Consider the following 23,651-nt stretch of genomic DNA (forward strand, 5'->3'; position numbering starts at 1 on the left):
CCTTATGAAGGTAGAAAACGATGACCATGTAGTGGCATTGAAAATTTGCTCTACTGATACTCTGTGAGTAAGGGCTGTGGTTGTAGCCGCGCTTCTAATTGAATGTGCTGTGATGTGCTGCGGAGAGGACAGTCCAGCCGCCTTGTAGGCATGTGAGATGCAACTCTTGATGGTATTGCTGATGGCAGCTCTAGACATTGCTTTCCCCTTATTAGGGGCTGTCAGAGTTACAAATAACCGTTCCGAGGTTCTGATTTTTTGAGTACGTCTGATGTAGATCCTCAGAGTCCTCTTCACCTCTAACGAGTGCCACTCTTTTTCTTGGTGATTTGCCAGTTTAGGAAAAAAGGTGGGCAACACGACCTCCTGTTCCCTGTGAAAGCTTGTGTTGATTTTGGGTCGAAATGAAAAGTCTGTGCGGAGGATGACCCTGTCCTTGCGAAAGACACATAGGTCGGGCCTGATGGATAAAGCCCCTAGTTCTGATACTCGCCTCGCCAAGGTTATAGCAGTCAGGAACAGCGCTTTCATTCGTAGCCACTTTAGATCCACTACCCTGAGTGGTTCGTAGGGATGCTTGGTGAGAGATTTTAGAACTAAGCGTAGGCTCCAGATCGGAAAGCGGTGTACTACCACTGGGGAGGAGGATTTCACCCCCCCTAGGAATGCCTTGATGTGTGGGTGTGAACTTAAGGTGTAGCCTCAGAGGAAGCCTGTGACAGTTCATCCCCTGTAGGCTGAAAATGAGGGGTTGCATGGGAGACACCGGGCGTTTTTGATTGTTTTTCTGTCTCTTGGGGGCCCCTGTAGTCCTGGCTAGTTCCCTCTAAGGGATCTACATGCAAACCTCTCACTGAGGGAGCAGGGGAGACTTGCACCGCTTGCAGCCCTTCAATAAACACGCTGCGGATAAGGTCCGTCAGCTCAGCCCTCAGTGCGGCCAGCCCCCCCTCTTGAGAAGCAAACGCGGGCGATTGTACATTACCACTGGAACTCTGAACTGTCTGTTGCTGTGGGACGGAAGCTCCTCCCGATGGTTGAGGGGTCCCCTGCGGCGCTGCATTGGGCTGGCTGGAAGCCGCGCCGTTTGTCCCGGGTGCCTGGTTAGCAGCAGCGCCCGCATCCCTGACTTCGGATCTGGCTCTGGGGGATGGGGCGCTTGCAACTGGCGTCTGGTTAGCAGCCACGCCTATTTTAACTCGCTCCGCCACCGCGATTGCGGTGGCGGATCCAGGCACAGGGCTAGAAGCTGCACTGTCACTTGAGGTTGCTCCGGTGGAGCCTTTGTTCTTCCTTTTCCCTTCCCCCCTGTCCTTTTTCGAAGATCCTGCGGGAGCCCCCTTGGAGCTCCCAATCTTCCTCCTCTTTTCTCCCTCGCTTTTGTTAGTAGGAGCCTTTTTACATTTTGCCTTAGAGGCAGAAGGAAATTCTAAGCTCCCTGTTAAACAATCGCCACCGGGAACTTGCTCTGACCTTCCTGCGGCCACTAGAAGCCTGGGATCTAAATCCCTTGATGAGATATACTTATCTGTGGGGAACTCCGACATTTTTTTTTTCGCGGGAAGAGGGGAATCTACTTACGAGGAGCTGGAAAAAACAAGAGACGAAGGACGGATAAGGGGGGGAAACGACGACAGTCTAAGAAACTATGAAGAAAACGAAATACTAGTAAACTAACTACTCTAAGCCTAGTAAGCTATTAGTTAAAAGACTAATTTTGCTTCCCAAACAAGGCAGGAAACTTAACTGGAGCTCTCAGAGAGGAGGGGGTCATTTCCTCCAGGAGACAAGGAGGCCTACAGATTTTTGTTCCTGCCTCCCTAACAACCAAAGCAAAAGAACCCAAGCTGAAGACGCCCTCCTCCCTCAGAGCGAGAAATGAAAGTGAGCAATGATAGACACAAGAGCTCCACATTCCTTTCTCTCTGTGAGAGATAAAACATGTAGACATGAATCTGCCTTATGCAGAATTAGACCACTGATTTATCAAGGTCAGCATTTCCAACTCTGACTGGCGGAAGCTCTCCAGGGTCTCAGGTTGAGGTCTTTCACATTGCCTACTGCCTTGATTGTGTTACCCTGAGATGAACTTAGGACTTTCTGCATGAAAAGCAGATGCTCCGTCACTGAGCCACAGCCCCTCCCAAAAAAAGACAGTAATATGTGGTATGTGTGATAATTATGGCTTTAGACATGGCTACCAGAATGCTAGCTGCCAAAGACCTTTTTCCTAGTTTTAACTGCTACATTAATTTTATTATGTATAAAAATGATAATTAGAGTAATAATCCACCATTCCTAACCTTGGGAGTCAAAATTCAATTAGAATTAACATATCTCTAGGATTTCTACAGGTTCTGCAACTAATGTTTTGATTAGGAAATCCCAGCATTCTCTTGAAAGAGAAAGGACAGTTTTCTTTGCTCTGAGGTGCTTAAACCACATCTACCCAACCTTACCAAGAAGCAGATGCCTGGAAGTCATAAAGTTTGACAGAACCAACAAGTCAAGTCATAGATGTAGCTCAATCCCTAATCTATTCTCCCCCACTGCTGTCGTAGCATTCAAGCATTGGTTGGTTTTCTTACAAATAATTAGGACTGGATCTGGAATTAAGCTTATTTCTTTATCAGGCAAAATTTCCACTCAAGTCCTAAAATGAACTTTATCATGGGAGATTTGCCCATGTTAAAACCAAGTGAGAATTTCTAATGTTTGCTCTTAGCTAATACACAACATTTGTAACAAATAGGTTCAACCCTGTGTCCCTGAACTGCATAGCCTATTTAAAACAGACCAGTTGAAATCTACACAATATTGTTTCAACCAGAAAGCAAGCAAGCAAAAGGACTAGTTCTTGTTGACTTTTACTGACCTCTTTACCAGCTGCAACGTTTCTCACACAACAGTTCTGTTCGCATATCTCTCCTAGCATTGTGTGTAAGAAGCACTGTTTTAACAGCAAATGAAGAAGAAGAAGATGGAGGTGTGAGGGTGATGTAAGTGAAAGTGGAGGTAGAAAAATAGCACATGCAACTGATCACATAGCCACAAAGGTCTTTTGCACTCGTTTCATGCATATACTTGTGTATAGATTGCCCCCCCAACATATAGTTTTTAGAAGGCCATTTCACTCACTGAACTACCTAATAATATGCACATTGTATATGGGATGCAAGGCTCTGCCACAAACCACTTACAAATAGCATGTTAAAAACATTCCTGTCACCACTGGCCTTTTATGCAGGGACGTTTCCCCGCGGTTGCCCCTGCCGACTGCTTTGGGGCTTCCTTTTGATTATGCATGCCTTTTCCGCCCATCAGAGGTCGCCTTGCTCTCCCCATGCATTTTGCCCGTGTTTTCCAGATGCTGTTTTAGCCAGAAGGCCATGGTCAGTAAAGCTGTCATCGAATATCCCTGGGGCCATTTATTAACATAGGCTGTGGGGATATTATCTAATCAGTGGTGCTCCCCCAGGTTGCCCCTGGAAGTAGCTAGTTATACCCAGCCTACACTAGCATGGAGCAACTTGAGAACTCAGTGTCTCAGTTCCTATTCCCAGTTGTCATAAATTGACTGAATTTTATTTTCCTCTCCTTATGCAAGTGTATAACTGAGTGGATTATTTCTTGCAGGTAACATTTTGCCCAGAACAACTCAATGGCTGCTTTTTAGTGGCACTGGAAATCTGGAAATGACTAGCTATGTGAAATAGGTGTACACTTCTACGTGTGGTGGGGCTTCATAAAAACATGGACCTCACTCCGGTAAGTGCACACGTGAAACTGTGTTTGAATCTTCAGATAACAATGGATGGTAATGTGTGAACCAGCAAGAAACCTGGATGTATGCAGGGCAAAACAAAAGAGATCACAAGACAGTAAAAGAAAAGAAAGGAGGAGTCAACAGGCAGGAAACTGAGACTTTCAAAATACTATTGACTGGGCATTCACTGAGTGCTAGCACCTGAAAATGCATCAGGCCCATGACTGAGGTTCCTTCTCCAGCATGTGCAAGCTTCAAAAATAGTCTATTTCGTGGCCAGAAAGGAAGATGGAAAAAATACTGCATATGTAGAAAAGTGAAGAAAATACTTCTTTCACTGATGCTTGCTTTTCCAGATATGGAAAGATGCACTCATTTTTGGCAAATCCCTGTCAGACTTTCATTTAATTAACTGAAGAGCCTTATGAGGGAACAGAAAGACTGTTGCCTTCCTGCCTGCCTGCCTGCCTGCCTGCCTGCCTTCCTTCCTTCCTTCCTTCCTTCCTTCCTTCCTTCCTTCCTTCCTTCCTTTCAGAACTGTGTATAAAACCAGAATCTCCAGTTTGGTTATCTTGTATTAATTTAACAAGGCTATGGAATTTGGATCAGCTTTCTTTATCCCTCCCACCCCACCTTTCTCACATTGGATATTAAACGGGGAGAAGTCAAGTCCCATGACTAATCATAAAATTGCTATTGTAACATACTGAGAGTGTAGGTGCTGAAGTGGTTAGAGGTTAGAGAAGGAAGCATCTCTAAGACTTTGGTGGCCCCATGGGGCACAAAGGTGGGATAAAAATCTTGTTAATAAATAAATATGTTTGGAATGGAGATACTGCTTCTTCCAGCAAAGCTGTTGGGGTCCAAAGTCTTCTACACCTCCAAAGCTGCACAAACTACTAATGAGCAGTTTTTGTTCTTGCTGCAATCACCATTAAACAAAAACGTTGATATTGTACCTACTAACAAATACCTAGTATTGTATCCTAGTAGTAGTGACAATGTAATGTGTTCTGTTGCTGTTTTCTTATTTTTCTTTTCATTTGGAATAGTCTCTGGAGTCTGACTCTGCTCTCCCAGACCTACCCAAGTGCAGTTGGGGTGCACCCTGCCCCAGGCGGTGGGACAACAAGGGTCCGCTCCCTATTAGGGGCTCCTCAAGTGAGTGTAAACTTGTGGGATGAGCAGGGAGTCAGCAGAGATTCCTGGCCCTGCCTTCGTCCCCAAGAGGCTGCTCCCCCTGAGCTTTCAAGGGAAGGAAAATGGGAGGCATGATCACCTCTGATGAGGCCAGCCTGGGTCTCGCTGCCCTGGTTGCGGGGTGGGGGATTTCTCCATTAGCAAGGGCAGGACTCTCTTTCCCAGGGAGTTTCCCAGGTAATGTCACTTGCTGCGATCAGTCGAGGGCTGGGCGAACACCATTACATGGTGGAGCTCTTAAAAGGGAGCTCAGACAGCCACGGAAGAGGCTGGTCTCTGACAGCTAAGAGACATCAGCCAGGAGGCAAGGCAGAAAGAGGGTAACCGAAACTCTCCCCCCCCAAGCTTGCTCTGAGGCTGCCTCTACCAGGCAAGCAGAACTCTGGAGGGCGCTGCAGAACCAGTGGGGACTTCTAGCTCATCACCCCCTCACCGGTATTTTGTGTGATTTATAATTCAGAAAATATCCAATAATTTAAAAACAATTCTAGGTTCAGGTTTGTTCTCTAGAACTTTTCTTAAAAGGCCCAAGAGCATACATACCCATGTCTCAATATTCATGAAATGTAATGCAGCAATGACAAAATAGAGGTCTATTTCTTAGAGAAGATATTGTGAAAAGAAGTCCAGACTTTGCCTCAGAAATAAATGCCTGGGATATATTTCCAACATTACATAAAATGGTGGGAGAAAAGAGCAAGAGTCCAGTAGCACCTTAAAGACTAACAAAAATATTTTCTGGGTATGAGCTTTCGTGAGCCACAGCTCACTTCTTCAGATCTGAAGAAGTGAGCTGTGGCTCACAAAAGCTCATACCCTGCCAGAAAATATTTTTGTTAGTCTTTAAGGTGCTACTGGACTCTTGCCCTTTTCTACTACTGCAGACAGACTAACACGGCTACCCACTGTGAATAAAATGGTGGGGTCCACCCATTAGGAACACAAGTGTCCTGCTATCTGTGCAAAAGCTTAGTAAAGCAACCAATCCAGACAAAATCATCAGGACTTACAAATAATGGAAATCACAGGTTTGTCATCCAAAACGTCCCAGATTCTAAGTCAGAGGAAACAATTTTGGTAGCTCTTAATCACACATCAAAGTACAGCAATTGAATGAAATTTAGCTGTGAGTCTCTTTTTGATTTTCTTTCCATTGATTTTTTGATTTTCTTTCCATTTCTCTAGATACAACTATCTGAAATTCTGCCCCATTTTGAATGTTGGTATTTGGGGAGTTGGTGTCAGATTTTCTTCTTGTCATTGTTTGTTTTCTGTCACTAGCCTTCCCCCCTTTCCAGCTTAGAATATTAGAAACAGAGTTGGAAGAAACCTCCAAGGTCATCTAGTCCAACTCCCTGCACAATGCAGGAAATTCAGAACTACCCCCCCCCAACATCCCCAGTGACCCCTGCTCCTTACCCTCCAGGATCCCTGGCCAATTTGGCCTGGAGGAAAATTGCTTCCTGACCCCAAAGTGGTGATCAGCATTACCTTGGGCATGTAAGAAAGGGCCACGAGAGCCAAGCACTGATGCAACCCTTCCTGCCCTTCTTCTCATGATCTGTCTAAGTTCACAGAATCAGCATTGCTGTCAGATGGCCATCTAGCCTCTGCTTAAAAACCTTCAAAGAAAGAGAGCCCACCACATCTCAAGGAAGCCTCTTCCACTGAGGAACTGTTCTGTCAAGAAGTCCTAGCACTACCGAATCTTAAACTTTATCACCAAGCTGCTACACTAGTTGCCCTCTCCAAGCTAAACATACTGAGCTCCTTCAACCTTTCCTCATAGGACTTGGCCTCCAGACCCTTCCAGACCCCATCTTTGTTGCCCTCCTCTGGACACATTCCAACTTTTCTACATCCTTCTTAAACTGGGGTGCCCAAAACTGAACACAATACTCTAGGTGAGGTCTAACCACAGCAGAGTAAAGTGATACTATCATTTTGTGTGACATGGACACTATATTTCTTTTGATACAGCGCAAAATCACATTTGCCTTTTTAGCTACCGGATCACACTGCTGACTCATGCTCAGTGTATGGTCTACTACCAGCTCATTCCTGAGTAGGGTTGCCACTTGCCAGGTCCCTCTTTGCTGTTAGCGGGAGATTTTTGGAGCGGAGCATGAGGAGGGTGGGGTTTGGGAGGGGAGGGACTTAAATGCCATAGAGTCCAATGGCCAAAGCGGCCATTTTCTCCAGGTGAACTGATCTATATCAGCTGGAGATCAGTTGTAATAGCAGGAGATCTTCTGCTATTACCTGGAGGTTGGCAGCACGGAAGATCATAAATAATAAAGCATAACTTGCAAGCTAGATTTGTTAGACATTCATTTCATGCTAACACACCAAAAACAATGCATATAAACGATAAAGAATAAACAAACAACAATGTGCAGTGCAATATACAGTGAAGCACGACAACATCAATTAACAACACAACAGGGGCAAAAAGCCTCCGAATACAGAAATATCACCCCACAATAATGCCAATGGCAAAAGTACTATGTTTGAAAAACCTCAATGAGGAGTGGGGGGTAAAGTCCAAGCGCGCCCGTAGGCAGAGTACAATTAATAACATCTGGAGTATGTGTGGCTAGTCATAGGTCCACATTTCGAGTGTGTAACTTCTTCAGCTCAATGTCATATCCAGACGTACCTCATTGAGGTTTTTCAAACATAGTACTTTTGCCATTGGCATTATTGTGGGGTGATATTTCTGTATTCAGAGGCTTTTTGCCCCTGTTGTGTTCATTGATGTTGTCGTGCTTCACTGTATATTGCATTGCACATTGTTGTTTGTTGTTTATTCTTTATTGTTTATATGCATTGTTTTTGGTGTGTTAGCATGAAATGAAAGTCTAACAAATCCAGCTTGCAAGTTATGTTTTATTATTTATGAGCTTCCGTGCCGCCATTCTCTTATGTTTATTAACTCCGGCACAGGTTTTGTATTTACTTGTAATTACCTGGAGGCTGGCAACCCTATTCCTGAGGTTGTGGGCCGAATGGGCTTAGGAGGCAGGGAAGGGTTAGGGTTATAAGCCATACATATTTAGGGTTAGGGTTAGAAGCAATGCACGGTTAGGGTTAGAAGCCATACATGGGCCTGCAGAACCCGAATATTTGCTGTCTACATGCGCGACACCACCACCTGCATGAGGGTGATGCTGCTGACAGGGGTGGAGGTTCTACATGGTGAGTTAGCCTCAAGCGCCCAGGGCCCCCTCCCTGGGTCCAGACCAGGCCCCTGGGTGATCTGATCCCACTCCATTTCCTCCACAGCACACGACTTCCTGCTGGACCCCCTGGTGACCCCCCCATTGCCGAGAAGCCTGGCCAGCTCTGATCCACTTGGAAGCCCCGGCAGCCAGAGGCCCACGACTACACACTCTCATTCCTGCAATCTGGATCCTGGTGAGGGAGGCTCGGCCAGGGCCACCCATGGCCCAATGGCTGCTCTGGTTGCTGGCAACAGAGAGGGACACCAGGGGTCCGTGTAGGAACAGATGGAGCAGACTCTGTACATCTTTTGGAACCCCGAAACCTCCCAGGAAGGTAGGAGCGTGGGTGATGCAACCTTTAGGGGGGGCATCGGGAAGGGTGTGTGGCTCTGATGACAGCCTTGTCCTTGCAGGTTTGGCTCCTGTCACCGTGACCTTCGAGCCACCGGCCGTCCGGCATCTGCACTCCCTGGGCCCGGCAAAGGGGACAGCAGAGGCTGGCAAGGCGTCCTGAGTTCCCTGGGCATTTCTTCATCTCCTGAGCCTGCCAGGGATGGTGAGGTGTCACCCCACACACCCTCGAGCTCCTCTAGGGAGGCCACTGAGGGGTCCCCCCACCATCTGGACCCTCCCCCTGTGAAGGGAACCATGGGCTGGCCCCTCCCACTCTGGGCCTGACCCTCCTGTTGATGAAGGGGAGCCTGGCCCCCATGCTTATTGAGGGGCAAGGGCGGGTGCTGGGGACCCTGGACGTCCTGACACACATGATGGTCCTCCCCCCTGCCAGTCCCCCCTCCTCACCCCCTGTAAGGGGCCCCTCAGTGACACATGCCCATGCCAGGGGGCATCCCTCCAGGCGACGAGCCTGACGCTAACCCCCCCATGCCCCACAACCCTGCTATTGCCTGCAAGCTTTGGGGGGTGGCAGCTGTCAAATCAGGGTCACATGGTGGCTTGGAATGAGTGGGCCAGAGAGGCTGCTGCCCCACCATTGACATGACCCCCATCCATCCTCCTGGCTGGCCAGGGGAGAACTCCCATCTGGAGCCCGCTGGACACATTCCTGGTAAACAGCTGTCTGGCCGTGCCCACAACCACCACCTGATCCCACGCTCCTCCCTACCTTGCCAGTGGCATGCCCCCCCCACATGTCTGCTTTTTTGCATTTTCCCTTGCTTTTCCGCGGCGCAGCAAACAACTTAGGAGCCGGCCTTGCTGCACTGTTGCTCTGGGCCCTGACTTGGCTCCTTCTCCCTCAGGAATAAGCTGTAAGATGCCTAGATCCTTTTTGTACATACTACTGCCAAGACAATTCCCCCCATCCTATAATTATGCATTTGATTTTTCCTACCTAAATGCAGAACTTTACATTTTTCCCTGTAGAAATTCATTTTATTAGTTTAGCCCAGTTTTCCAACCTGTCAAGATTATCCTGTAACCTGACATTATTTGCTACCCCTCCCAATTTAGTATCATCTGTGAATTTAATCAGCATTCCCTCTATTCCTTCACCCAAATCATTTATTAAGATATTGAACAACACAGGGTCCAGGACAGATCCCCAAGGCTAATCCACTAATCATTCCTCTCCAAGTGGATGAGGAACCATTAAGAAGCACTCTTTGGGTTCGATCTGTCAACCAGTTACAGATCCACCTAACAGCAATAGGCTCTAAACCACATTTCCCCAATTTGTCAACAAGAATATTATGTGGAACCTTATCAAAAGCCTTACTGAAATCAAGGTAAACTATGTCTACATAGGTAAGGGAGTTCTGTATCTTTCCTACACTGCCTGACATTTATCTCTTTTCATCCAGCCTGACTGTATCTCTATGATAAAAATCCCAGATTCTACAAAAGCTACACAAGCCAGAAGAATGGATTCACAACAAAGCATACCCACTGAGCATGGCTATACCTAATGAGCAAAGCTGCCTACATGGGTAGGAAAGTTCCCTTGTCACACAAGCAGAATGGCACTTCTGAAAAGATGGGTGGGATGCGATGGCCACCCTTATTGTCACTTCCCTTGCAGCCCTCTCCCCTCTCATACTTGAGGGTATCTTGACCCTCAGGAGCAAGTGGGATGGGGGGCAGTGGGATGGAGGTAGGAAAGAGGAAATAGGTCAACTCCACTCAAGGGTCTTTGGATCAAAGGCACTGTATTTATTTTCATGATTTGAGTACTGGTGTTGAATTTTCTTCATGTGGATGTATGAAAATGCAGAAACATGGTACCTCCAGCAGATAACAATTTTTCCTTGACAAGAAAATATATTAAACCAGTTTTTTTTTAAATGAAACAGAAATGCTGATGGTGCAAGCAACAACCCCTCCCCCTTCAGTGTTATCTGTCAGTGTCAAACACATGATTTTGAACAATCATCATGTATCAAACAGGTATGCGTTCTTGAAAAAGGGTTCCCATACAAGGAAGCTGCAGATTCAAAAGGAAGCCAACATGGTGTAGTGATTAGTGTCAGACTAGAATCTGGGAGACCCAGATTAGAATCCCCACTATGCCTTAGAAGCTCACAGGGTGACCCTGGGACACTCTCAGATTAACCCGGTTTGGGGGGAAACTGGCCTGCGTGCCCTTTTCCCCAACAGGGAGGATCCCAATAAGGGATTTTGGGGGAGGCCGGAAAGGGACATTCCAAGATGGAAGGCTGCCAGGAACAACCCTGGCTGGGGCTGTCAGGGGGCAGGCCTTGCCATATGCTGTCAAAGGGGCCTCCTTCCAAGTGGCAGGGGACCACACAGTGGGCTGCCGTCCTCGTGTGTCCCAGGAACTGCCATCTCTAACGCGTCCCAACATGGCTGGGGGTTGTGCATCGGCCTGCAAGGGTGGCAGGTCGATGGTAGGATAACGCTCCCATGCCATGCCAATGCCTTGCTGCTGCAAACAATAAAGTTGTGCCATTCCTCCAAGCTGGTAGTATGTCATCCTTGGGTTACACTTCTGGGGCAGGCACAGGTCCTTACTCTTAATGGGCTTAGATCTCGACAGCGCCCCACACAATAGGCACTAGCCCGGCAACCTACTGCACATGGTTGTTGTGAGAATAAAGTGGAGGAGAACACTGTAAGCCACTTTGGGTCCCCATTGGGGATAAAGGTAGGGTATCAATGAAGTCAGAAAATAAATAGAATAAAATAAGTCATGCAAGGATTGATACCAATATCTACTCACTGTGGCACAATTGTGATTTGAACAAAGCAGACGAAGAGGAAGACTAGGGAGGCACAAGCCACATATGCACCAAATCGATCATCCACCTGTTTGGAGTACTGCAAAAAAATTAAGCTGCATGTCACACACTGACTTCGCAGAAGAAACCCCCTCACAAAACTTGCATTTCCTAACCCATTTGTCTCCACCCTGCTTGCTTCGTTACTAGCTTCCATGGGACACCTGCACAAAGACTTTAGATCTGCAACAGAGAACGACAACAACAAAAACACACGAGATAGTGGCAGACCCTGTCTGCCCCAATGAAGTGAGAGGACGAGATTTCAAGAATGAAAGGGGGACATTAGGTAGGGGTGCTCAACCCTCCCCTCAGCCCACTGCCTTAAGTCATTGTCCTCCTAGGTGGATTTCAATAATGAAAGTGGGACAGGCTAGAAGAAAAGTTGCTAGGTGGAAAAGATTGTGTGTGGGTGGGGGGTCCAGCACTGACTACCCACTGTCATTTTTCACACAGGGGAAGCACAGGATTGAGGACATACCTGTGTGCGGACTTCATGGGTCCACTTCCCCATCCCAGGCTTGGGAATTCTAAGTCTGTGTATAAACAGATGTATAGCGGGGCCGATATTTGGGTAGATGAGCGGGAGAGGGAAAGATGGTTATAATCAACTAAATTAATCTTTACTTAGTATAGGAGCAGATAGAAAAACAAAGAGGGAAGAATAGATGATGTAACAAAATCAGAATTATAGAGCTGAGCAGCCAAATGGGCCTGGAAGAAAAAGAGGGAGAAACAGCACAAAGCTCAGGGACTGGTAGAAGGGAAAGGGATGTGTGAAAAGCCTATTGTTTTCCTGCTGAGGGGTACACACACACAGCCTCCTATGATTTTCTGGAATCTAGGGTTGTTTTAAACCCTAAACCTTCCCCTCGGTTACCAGGTGTTCTCTAATGGTAGCGAGTGTACAGGCTTTGGGTTCGCTGCTGTGAGGTCCATGTTGCAGTGCGCTAGTTATTTAAGGAGATCACTGAGGAAGGATTTGAACAGAAACAACAAAGAAGAGTTGTTTATTTACAGGATAGTCTCAAGGAATAGAACATCAGCACCGGTCTCCAGGCTGACAAAGGAGAAACCTGGCAGAGGCACTTAAAATTAGATCCGTTATGGCGTTAGAGAGTAGTTTGGATTTTCTGTAACGCTTTCAGACAAACACCGGCTATTACCGATTAGCCACTAAGTGGGATCCTCTCTCACACACTCAGGTTTCCACCCACACCAGCCTGCACTTGAGTCAGGCTAAAAGGTACAAGGTCTGCTCATCACCAGAGAAAGGCCTAAGAAGTGGGGTACTCTATTTTGTCCTAGAGACAGAGCTAAACCACTTTGCCATACAACTAGGCAGAATGGCAAAAGTGTGTAAATTACTATGTCTCTTTACCAGAAATCAACATGCTGCACTTAACAAACTAGATAACCTCGGGCCGATCGCATACCCCCGTCACTTCCAGGGTGACGTGCTCTCCTACAAGCGATTAAAGCAAGCAAGAATAATAAGGACTCTTACGTGATACAATTTGTGGATCATCATATGGACGCTCTGTTTTTACACTGAGAGCAATATGTTCATAGTTTGTTAAGTGCAGCATGTTGATTTCTGGTAAAGAGATGTAGTAATTTACACACTTTTGCCATTCTGTGTTTACTCCACTTTGGAGCATCCTGCTTTGTACACAGAGGCGTCAAGTTTTGCTAACTAACACAACCAGGCAGAGCTACCCCTCACGCTGTCTGCCCTTTTTCCTGAGCCAGACCTGAGCTGTCACTGCTCTCTACCTGAGGCAGATCTGAACTCGCTCCTCCTCTGCTTCCCTCCAACCTCCCATCCTCCTCCTGAAAGGTGACCGGCTGTTGGAACAGCGGCACTCCTAGGGGCTGTTTCTCCCTTCGGGGCAGGAGAGCCTCCCGTCCTTCACAGGATGTTTTGCTGTTAGAGGGGGAGAGAGAGGAAGCTCTGGGAAAGGGCTCTGCAGGACTGAGAAAAAGAGAGAACGGAATAAGAGAGCACTGAGAATGAGGAGGAAGGGGAAAGAGGCCGAAAGAGAATGGGCCAGAAAGGGGGAGAGACAATGATGGAGAGCAAGAGATGGATCAGCCAAAGAGAGGGAAAGGTTCACACTTAAACCCTTAAGTGCTGTTAAGGGTCATGGCGGTGGAGGGACAGGAGGGTAAAACTGATTTAAAATGTTGGGCTGATGAGGTAGTTCTCTATCCCAAATGCATGCCCTTTTTCTGCCAGGGTGGGAACAAGGTTTTCTCATTACTTGAGTTACTCAAGGGGGGGGGGCATAGTTGGGGCAGAAGATGATGTTTCTTTGCTGACTGAGGACTTGATCAGTTTAGTAGGCTGTTATATATTATTTGGATGCTTCTGGAGTGAAAGGCTACGTCATTCATTTTAGTGCTGATGTGTGGAGATCCCATAGAGTCACAAGACAAGCCCTTGATGAAGTGGTGTGAAGATTTCCCCTGGGAACCTGGCTGTCCCATACTGCACTTAATTCCTTTCATTCCCTGATTTGATTCAAGATGGAGTCTGCCTACCCTTTAGCTTCTTAGATCCCAAGAGTTTAGGGTTTCTGAGCGTAGCACCAAGTAGCTCTTGTGAGCTTTAAATAGTCCCCCTCAGTACACACACAATTGGGGCTGACTCTTTTAAAGACACAGGTTTAGATTCTACAATAGAGCAAATAGATAGAGCTTGCGGAGACTGTCTTTCCCATCTTATCTTTCTCCAAGCAGCATCTCCCCGCACCCCGTGTGCCGCAGTGCATTTTGTCAGCAGAATATTTTGGGGGGCAAAGGGGCTGCTGTGGAAAGGCAGAAGGATCCCATGAGCTCCTTCCACTCATACCATTGTAGAATCCACCCAACCCTTGAATTTTATTTATTTATTTTATAGTCCATCTTTTTTTGCTGCCATTGTGTATGGTTACTAAGTGGCTCTTAGTAACTAACTAACTGATCTTCTTCACAGTTACACTTCTTGAGGAAAATTACCTTCTTCTCCAAGTCAAGCTCCCTGAATGTTAAGAGGAATTTGCGAACATGTTCAGAACGTAATCGGTCTATACTTCTGGCGTCAATTGCACGACCTAAAAACTCATCCACCTCATCTTCTGGATTCATGTTTTCCTGGATATTCCTAGGACAATATTGTAAAACAGAGACTGGTCAGGATGGATAGAGTACTAAAGCGAAAAGAATTTTCTCTGACTTTCCACTGAAAGATAATCTATCACTTTTGGTATTGCAAGTGTGGCCTGGTTTATATTGACAATCATAAGGGAAAATGCTATTACCTTCTAGTCTGACAATCGGAACCATTCAATTTTTCTGAAGCAATAGATTTAGAATTCTTTTTCCAAGTGTTATCAGTTCTCTATAATCTTTTATTTAACACAGACACTAATGACAGAGCAAAGGGCCATTTAGGTATGAACACACGCATGAAGCTTCCTTATACTGAGGCAAACCTTTGGTATACCAAGGTCAGCATTATCTACAATGACTGGCAGAGGATCTCCAGGGCTTCAGAGTTCTTTCATACCACCTACTACCAGAGCTTTTTTTTAAAGTGGAGATGCTAGGGATTGAACTTGTGACCTTCCGCATGAAAAGCAGATGCTCTGACACTGAGTTACAGCTCCTTCCCTTTATGCAGTATAGTAGATTTCCACCTTTCACAGTATTTGTCATTAGTAAATGTATGATAAATAGAAAGCCATTTGGCTATCAATGCAGTCTACTTTTGTGCAGTAAACTACAAATGATAGAAAATGTATACTGGCTTGTTCTGTTGCCAGCTTGTTTGACAAAAGAAACTTTCCTATAGATGCTACCGAATCATATCAGACATACTACTCGTTCATAACTTTAAATTAAGTCAATAGTACATGTGCCCATCAGATAATAAACAAAGACCAAGTCCCCGTGACTTGTAATTTTATCCAGTGGAACAAAAGAACCCATATTAGAGCTCAGCTGCAATAGACCCAAGTTTCTATGACCTCAAGCTCAATAATCCAATTTCGCTATAGTATCTAATGTCAATGAACAGTGCCCATGTCATGGTTTTTCTCAGAAGACTGTACTCCTGATCTTTCAGACAGGATAAAGAGTCTATGTACTATGGCTTGGAACAGAGGCAAATAAGAAAATCAAATGTATTAGACCACTATAGTTTACCAGACCCAAGGCAAAAAAAATTCCAGTAATCATCACCATACATAACTGAAATAGTAGAATAATCTCATGGTGACTTCTTAATGATGTCAACCATTAACAATAGATCTGGTTTCAGAATTTTTGTTTTAAATTCAAAAACCAACAATTCCATCTAAACACTATAACATGATATCGGGCTTTAAAAACTTCCTGTATTTGCAAGCAACCTTTAGGAAGAAAATACAGCAATAAAATATAGGTGTTTTATATTCTACATAGACTTACTGGTGTAGAATCAAAGTCTCTACCTCCTGTGCAACAAAATCTAAAACATTCAACCTCATATCCTTTATGGAGCCTCCAAGGACATTTTACGTCCATCTTGCGGAGGTTCTGATTTAACACAAACCAAGCGATGTTTTAATAAATGGCAGGAAACAACTGCAAAGCCTAGATCTTGAATTATTCATCTCAGATTCCCACAACTAAATAAAATTCACTTCGTCTTCTCTGGCATCTGTGCAGTAAAAATGCTAGTTTAACAAATATTCTTAATTAGTAAACAACACTGGTGATCAATTTGATGTTCTCTCTTCCCATCCCACTTACCTCTTATGTAAGTAGTCTCTGAAATTCCTGAGATGCCATTACAAATCTAGCTAGGGTACACTGGTTACACTCAGCAGCAACCCAGACATTACACCTGAGGTATTTATTATGAAATACATTTACACAGAAGTAATAGAGTACCAGGTACTGCTATTTGCTGAGGAAGTATGGAGTTTGGAGTGTGTGTATATTGTTTTTAGACAAGGAACATGAAAGGGAAACTATTTTTTTAAATAAAATCAACAAGAAAAATTCATTTCAAAAGAAAGATCCTTACCTGAAAAGGCAATCACCTTCAAACACTAATGATTATTTGTAATTTATGGCAGTATAAACTGATAAACTATTCTAAGTAGACTAAGACCTTTAGAGACAATTGTTCTTTTAAAATGGCAGTTGTATAAATTAGTGAAATGAGGGCCTATTTCCTAGAAAATATTTCCTAATTAAACTTCTTATTATGGCTGTTCCTACAGTAATTTAGCTTTTAGTCTTATAAAAGCACGATAAAATTACGAATTACAGAAGTAGGGAACATTTTACCACACACGTTTCTTGGAAGAAACAAGTTGGAAATAAAATACATGAATTATGAATTCACATTTTGAAAATGGTTTGCAGTGGGCATTTTGAAGCATCCTGATTTTAATTTTAGGTGAGCTTGCACTGGCTCTACTATTAATCCATGCTTCATATTTATTGTTTCTCCCATATAATCTTGAAATAGAATGTAAAATACATTCTTTTTTTGTAACCCATCTCTACTGTTCCTTATACAGGCAAACTAATATCTGATCTTGATTAAGAAGAAAAGCGTGCTAGCATATCTCTCCTTAGTTGTCAGCCTCTGGGCCTACCTACATTACAAACATGCATATATCAGTTTAATTGTCATGCCCCCAGCCAAAGAACCCTGAAAATCTTCATTTGGTGAGGGAGCTGTTTATTCTGTGTTTAAAAAGGTAAAGGTAGTCCCCAGTGCAAGCACCAGGTCATTACTGACCCCTGGGGTGACGTTACATCCCGACGTTTACTAGGCAAACTATGTTTACGGGGTGGTTTGCCAGTGCCTTCCCCAGTCATCTTCCCTTTACCCCCAGCAAGCTGGGTACTCGTTTTACTGACCTCGGAAGGATGGAAGGCTGAGTCAACCTTGAGCCGGCTACCTGAAACCGACTTCCGTCAGGATCGAACTCAGGTCGTGAGCAAAGGTTTTGACTGCAGTACTGCAGCTTACCGCTCTTTTGCAAGTTAATATTGACCTTCTCCCCTGTGCTGTTATCAGCTCTTGAACAAAAAAAAGTTAAGTATCTCATATTTTTCACTGTGCGGGAAAAATAAGGGGGTGTAGGGTATTAACTGGCAAAATCACTGGGTGGGGAACAACCACCTATCTTCACCCCTGTGTAGCCTTGATCCAAACTGGGACCATGCGACATGGTTTCAGTTCACATTTTTTAAATGTCATGAATTTTTCAACATCTCTAGTATGACCTATGAAAGCCTACATACAAGAGATATTTTCTCTATTGCAGTTCTACTAAAGTCACCAACATTTCTCTCTGTTGACATCTTGCTCTACTTCCCCTCTCCTTCTTTTGCGTTTCCAGGTACTGGCCCATTTGGTTTTCTTCATTTTTGTAACACAAAATAATAATCCTCCCCCCACTTCAACTATCTTTTTTTTAAATGTAGACCATTCAGAGGTCTTCAGACAGGGCTGCTGCCTATCAATCACCAAAGCCAGCAAAAGAAAATTCTCCTTGATTGAAGGCTGAGTAAGTTTTGGCTGTTTGTTTCCTTTGCTTCAGAGAAGCAGCTGCCTGGTGAACATAAGAACATAAGAAAGGCCCTGCTGGATCAGACCAAGGCCCATCAAGTCCAGCAGTCTTTTCACACAGTGGCCAACCAGGTGCCTCTAGGAAGCCCACAAACAAGGCGAGTGCAGCAGCACCATCCTGCCTGGGTTCCACCGCACTCAAAATAATAGGCATGCTCCTCTAATACTAGAGAGAATAGGTATGCAGCATGACTAATATCCATTCTAACTAACAGCCATGAATACCCCTCTCCTCCATTAATATGTCCACTCCCCTCTTAAAACCCTCCAAGCTGGCAGCCATCACCACATCCTGGGGCAGGGAGTTCCACAATTTAACTATGCGTTGTATGAAAAAATACTTCCTTTTATCTGTTTTGAATCTCTCCCTCTCCAGCTTTAGCAGATGACCCCGTGTTCTAGTATTATGGGAGAGGGAGAAAAACTCCCTGTCCACTCTCTCCTAACCATGCATAATTTTATAGACCTCTATCAAGTCTCCCCTCAGCCGCCTTCTTTCCAAGCTAAACAGCCCTAAGATCTTAACCGCTCCCCATAGGACAGGTGCTCTAGTCTCCTAATCATTTTGGTTTCTCTTTTCTCCACCTTCTCAAGCTCTGTAATATCCTTTTTTAGGTGGGGTGACCAGAACTGTACACAGTATTCCAAGTGTGGTCTCACCATAGATTTGTACAAGGTAAGTATGATATCAGCAGTTTTATTCTCTAAGTCCTCGTTTAATTATGGCCAGCATGGAATTTGCCTTTTTTACAGCAGACGCACACTGGGTTGACATCTTCATTGAACTATCCACTACCACCCCAAGATCCCTTTCTTGGTCTGTCGCTGCCAGCACAGATCCCATCAGTGTATATGTGAAGTTGGGATTTTTTTGTCCCAATATGCATCACTTTACACTTGCTCACATTGAATCTCATTTGCCATTTTAATGTCCATTCTTCCAGTATGCAGAGATCCTTCTGGAGCTCTTCACAGTCCGATTTTGTTTTAACCACCCTAAATAATTTGGTGTCATATGCAAACTTGGCTACTTTACTGTTTAACCCCAACTCCAGGTCATTGAAGAACAGGTTGAAAAGCACCGGTCCCAACACAGATCCCTGGCACCCCACTGCTCGCATCCCGCCATTGGGAGAACTGACCATTGATTCCTACTCTCTGCTTCCTATTTTTCAGCCAGCTCTCAATCCATAAGAGGACTTGTCCTCTTATCCCGTGACTATGAAGTTTGCTTAGCAGTCTTTGGTGGGGGACTTTGTCAAAAGCTTTTTGTAAAAAAACAAACAAAAAAGCTTTGTCAAAAGCTTGTTGGAAATCCAAATACACAATATTCACAGGCTCATTCCTGTCCACGTGCTTATTGACGCTTTAAAAAAACTCTAATAGGTTAGTGAGACAGGACCTATCCTTACAGAAGCCATGTTGGTTTTGCCCAGCAGACCTTGCCCTTCTATATGCTTGACAATTCTATCTTTAATAATGCTTTTCACTAATTTACCCGGAACAGACTGGCTAACTGGCCTGTAATTTCCTGGGTCCCCTCGGAACCTTTTTTATAAATGGGTGCTACATTGGCCATTCTCCAGTTCTCTGGTACAGAGGCTGATCGAAGGGACATATGGTGGGCAGTGGCCATAGAAATCAGGTGCTGACCAGGGAACAGAGAGGAAACACTGCCTGAGGGATTCTACAACCCCATGGAAACCATGTTGTTTCTGCTGTCTTTTCCTTAAAGTGATTTGATTCTTAGGATTGTCCATAAGGCACCGGGGGAGGGGGAGGACCAAGCGTACCACCCAAAGCTCCTTGACAGAAGGGAAATGAAATGAAAATATAATGAAAAATTAAATTGGATCTAAGGGCACGTGTGTTTGTCCTATGGACTTTTATGTTTGTAGTATGTTCTGAAACCTAATAAACATTTAATGGGTAAATGTGAATTTAGAAGAATAAAAATTAGAATGCAATACTATATTTTTTCAGATAGTTAAACTTCACATTGCATTAAAAACAAATAAAGTTTTTTCCCTTACTTGTCTTTTGGATCTTCAAAACCCTGAAAGGAAAAAAAATACTAATTAGACTTGAGTACAGTGCAGAATTTTGCAGCATTACACTTAATACAGCAGCATTCGCTAACACCTTACTAGCTAGAGTCTTTCCAAGAGAATGCAATGTTCAGCATTGATTGATTAATGTGCAAACCTGCTTCTTAGAGTAGATAAAGAAAGTTCAACATAAAGGGAACAAAGCTACTCTCTTGAGTTTCCTTGACAGATATAATTAATCATACAGGATTTGTGTCCGTCTGAGCCTCATTCATGGAAACACCAGTGATCCATTTTTGCTATCCAAACTAATTGTGTAAAAATATGGAGACTGAGTGATACATGAATTGGGGTGATTGTACTGCAAAAATCTGATCACTTGTTACCCATCCAATTTTGTGCCGTGCATTACAACAGGTGAGTATTGGAGCAGGAGTATGTATGCATTCATATGACATGTAACTGTATGCTAAGTACGTCAGAACATGCAAAGTAATGGAATTCTTCATAGTGCACAGCCTAGAACCTATCAGGGCTGGAAGAGAGGGTGATAATCAGGTAGGAAGGAGCAATAAAAGAGGCCCAGAACATGTTCATGAATACTACAGAAGCATGTGAGAGGCTCCCATAACATTTATGGTTATGTGTGAATAAAGTCTCAGAGGGACTCAGTTCTGCAATAGTCAATGGAAGTGTTTCATGTTCTGATGAATCTTTTAAAAAGCTACTCTCTTTGGAGAGTCTTTGGAACATAAATGAGACTAAAGACATACAAATCACCTGCCTTCGAATAATGTTCAGTGAATTATGAAGTGCTTCAAAATCTTTTCTCAAGAGGGAATTTGTCCTGGAAAAGTCAGGGATTTAATATGTGTGGCAAAGGCTATTTAGCCATCAAAGTATTATGGGAAAGAACAAAATATCTATAAAACCCTTACACAGAAATGTCAGAGGAAACTGATTTGTTCAGATCTGTTGAAGACAAATACGAAAGCTGGTCTTCTAATTTAAGCTTAAGACACATTACAAGCTACATTCAAATCGATTGAAACAAAGGACTTCAATGTTAACAACTCATAACAGAATTCTGGCTCTTCATTTCAATCTTGCTGTTTAAATTTGCAATTTACATGGTATTATGTATGTGTGGGCGAGACAGCTAAAATAAAAACTGAAGCTTTCTTCTGAATGTGACTCACCATTGCATCATGACAGACTACAAGCACTGAGTTGACTAAGACACTTCAAAGAAAGATTCCCTCCCCCCAGTTCCATAGAACACCATGCAGCTCTGCTAGCCAGTTCTCCTAATGAAGACAGCCATTGGCCGCAGTCCAGCGCAGCTGAGCACACTTATGACCAATTACTACTAAGGGGCTTAGACACGTAACTGTGTGCTAGATTTGCAGTCATTTGGACTTCTGGCAAAAACACACAGATTTTTAAGCATGTAACTTTCGATATGGGGTTGGAGTCAATGCTCTCCTTGCTTCCCCTTGATATATCACTGCTGAGGGTTGGGCAGACACTCCAGCATGGAGGGCTACTCCATGCAGCATGGAGGGCTACTGCAAGAAGGTAGGAGAAACTGCTCTCCTTCACACTAGCACTGTTGTGCTGGAGGACTACCCCCTCACCCCCTTGGTCAACAGCAGCATTTGTTGGGGGGGGGGGAGCTGCAGGAAAGGGGATCTGGTAAAACTCTCCTCCGCAAACGTGCTCTGTTTGTGGAGGTGCTTGATCCAACCATCATTTCATTTTTACTTTTATTGATCCTTGCCTGGTTTTGCTGAAAATACAAGAACTCAACAAAGAAATGAGCCAAGCTATGAACAGCTTTGGACATCTGATTTCTACCGTCAATTCCTTCCTGATCTGAATGTTATTGATAATGTCTCTCACGTAGCTGGCATTATGCTTGCTGTTGTAAAATTGCCTACAAATCATGGCTGTGTAAACTCTGCACTACAAAACAAAAACAAAATTTTGAGTCCAGCAATCAACATTCTGTGCCAAGAACAGTACAGTTCTGCAGCCTGCAAGCTGAATGAATTTGCATAATTGTTGTTGTTTTGCATAACTTATTCTGCATTTACTAGTCACAGGGATACCATCGGCTATGCAGGGAACCCTACTCCCATTTCGAGGGAGGCCTGGAATGGGACATGCCCAGTCGGGAGGTGTCAGGGTGGCCTCCCGCTGAGTGGCAGGGGAAGAACACAGCAGGCTCCCATCCTAGTGGGGCATACTGTCATCCCAGGCTACTCCCAGCAGGTGGACTTGGGAGTAGGAGGTCCTCCCAGGCTACTCTCCAGCAGACGAGCTGAGATAAGGAGGTACATCATTGGTCGGCAGGCGGACCGACCAATGCCCTGGATCTAGCCCCTATGCTACACCAATGCCCTTACGCTGTAACCAATAAAAGTTGTGGTCATTTTCATCCCGGCAAGTTGTCTGTGTCTTTAATTGCATGCCAGAGGCCTGGTTATCATGGGGAGGAGTTTCATGTACTATGTAGCCTGCTCCAGTCACTCCCTAGTTAAGCACTGGGTCAGCAAGAGTACAGTTCTGCAGTCTGCAAGCTGAATAAATTTGCAGAATTGTTGTTGTTTTGCATAACTTATTCTGCATTTACTACTCACAGGGAGACCTTGGGCTATGCAGGGAACCCTAGTCTCAACCTCAATCACTGGAAATCATTTCTCTGCTTCAGAGCTTTCTATAGGCATTGCCCACGTACTTTCAAGAATATCTTTGCAGCCATACTGCAATGCTGCAGAAAAGAACTGCAGCCTACGCAGAACCCCTCCTACCCTTTCCTACAGATTTAGGAACATTACACAGATGGTAGCTCTTCCTGACTTGCTTCTCTGATACCTCTATGCTGCTGTGGACAAGGTAGAAGTGGAAGGACAAGTGCTGAGCTAAGGTAGTTACTGCCTACAGTTGTTGTTGGTGGGGAATTCTCAGAAGCCATTATCAAAGGAAACTCAGGCTGCATTGTAGATATTTGGGGTTACAACACAACTGCAGAAATCTGTGTACTTCTCCATGCAGCATTCAGACCCTGCAAGACTCTGGAGATACCCAGAACCAGCAAAAGGCAGCATTAGGACTGCATATTGATACCCTGGGGTTCTCGGAAAGTAACAAAATGAGCCACTGATGCCTTTGAATACCTAAAGGCAGGGCCGGTGTCAGCATATCAGAGGTGCAGCAGATGCGGGGGCCCAGGGCTTTTGTCAGGGTCCATGGTCACTGACCACGCACCTCTCCCACTGCCCACCCTTCCCCCATCCACTTGCATGCGAGCACTTGGCCATCCAGGCTCTCAGCTGTACGCACTGCCCAGCATCGTCAGGGAACGGGCATGTGTGTGATGCAGGCATCTGTGAGTGCAGGTAGTGAGAGGACTCTTGGGGTGTGTGGAGGAAAGATGGGTCAACAGGTGGGAAGGGAGGCCTGAGTGGGGGGGGGGGCTGATGGTAGGCATAGGAGAGGAGGGGGGCCCTGGCCACTCTCTGCCCAGGCCCCAAAATTTGC

General features: G+C 44.8%; 1 protein-coding gene across 1 annotated transcript in view; it reads right to left on the reverse strand.

Moving 5' to 3' along the window:
- ADCY5 (adenylate cyclase 5) overlaps positions 1–23,651 on the reverse strand; it is a 288,285-nt gene that overhangs the window by 38,271 nt on the left and 226,363 nt on the right. The window contains exons 9-11 of the mRNA XM_056861373.1: positions 20,094–20,116; positions 14,445–14,589; positions 11,387–11,484 (exon numbers count right to left, since the gene is read on the reverse strand). Of these exons, the coding sequence (XP_056717351.1) occupies positions 11,387–11,484; positions 14,445–14,589; positions 20,094–20,116 (266 nt within the window). The remainder of the gene's footprint in view (positions 1–11,386; positions 11,485–14,444; positions 14,590–20,093; positions 20,117–23,651) is intronic.

The sequence above is a fragment of the Euleptes europaea genome, chromosome 15, assembly GCF_029931775.1.
Source record: "Euleptes europaea isolate rEulEur1 chromosome 15, rEulEur1.hap1, whole genome shotgun sequence".
Lineage (NCBI taxonomy): Eukaryota > Metazoa > Chordata > Lepidosauria > Squamata > Sphaerodactylidae > Euleptes > Euleptes europaea.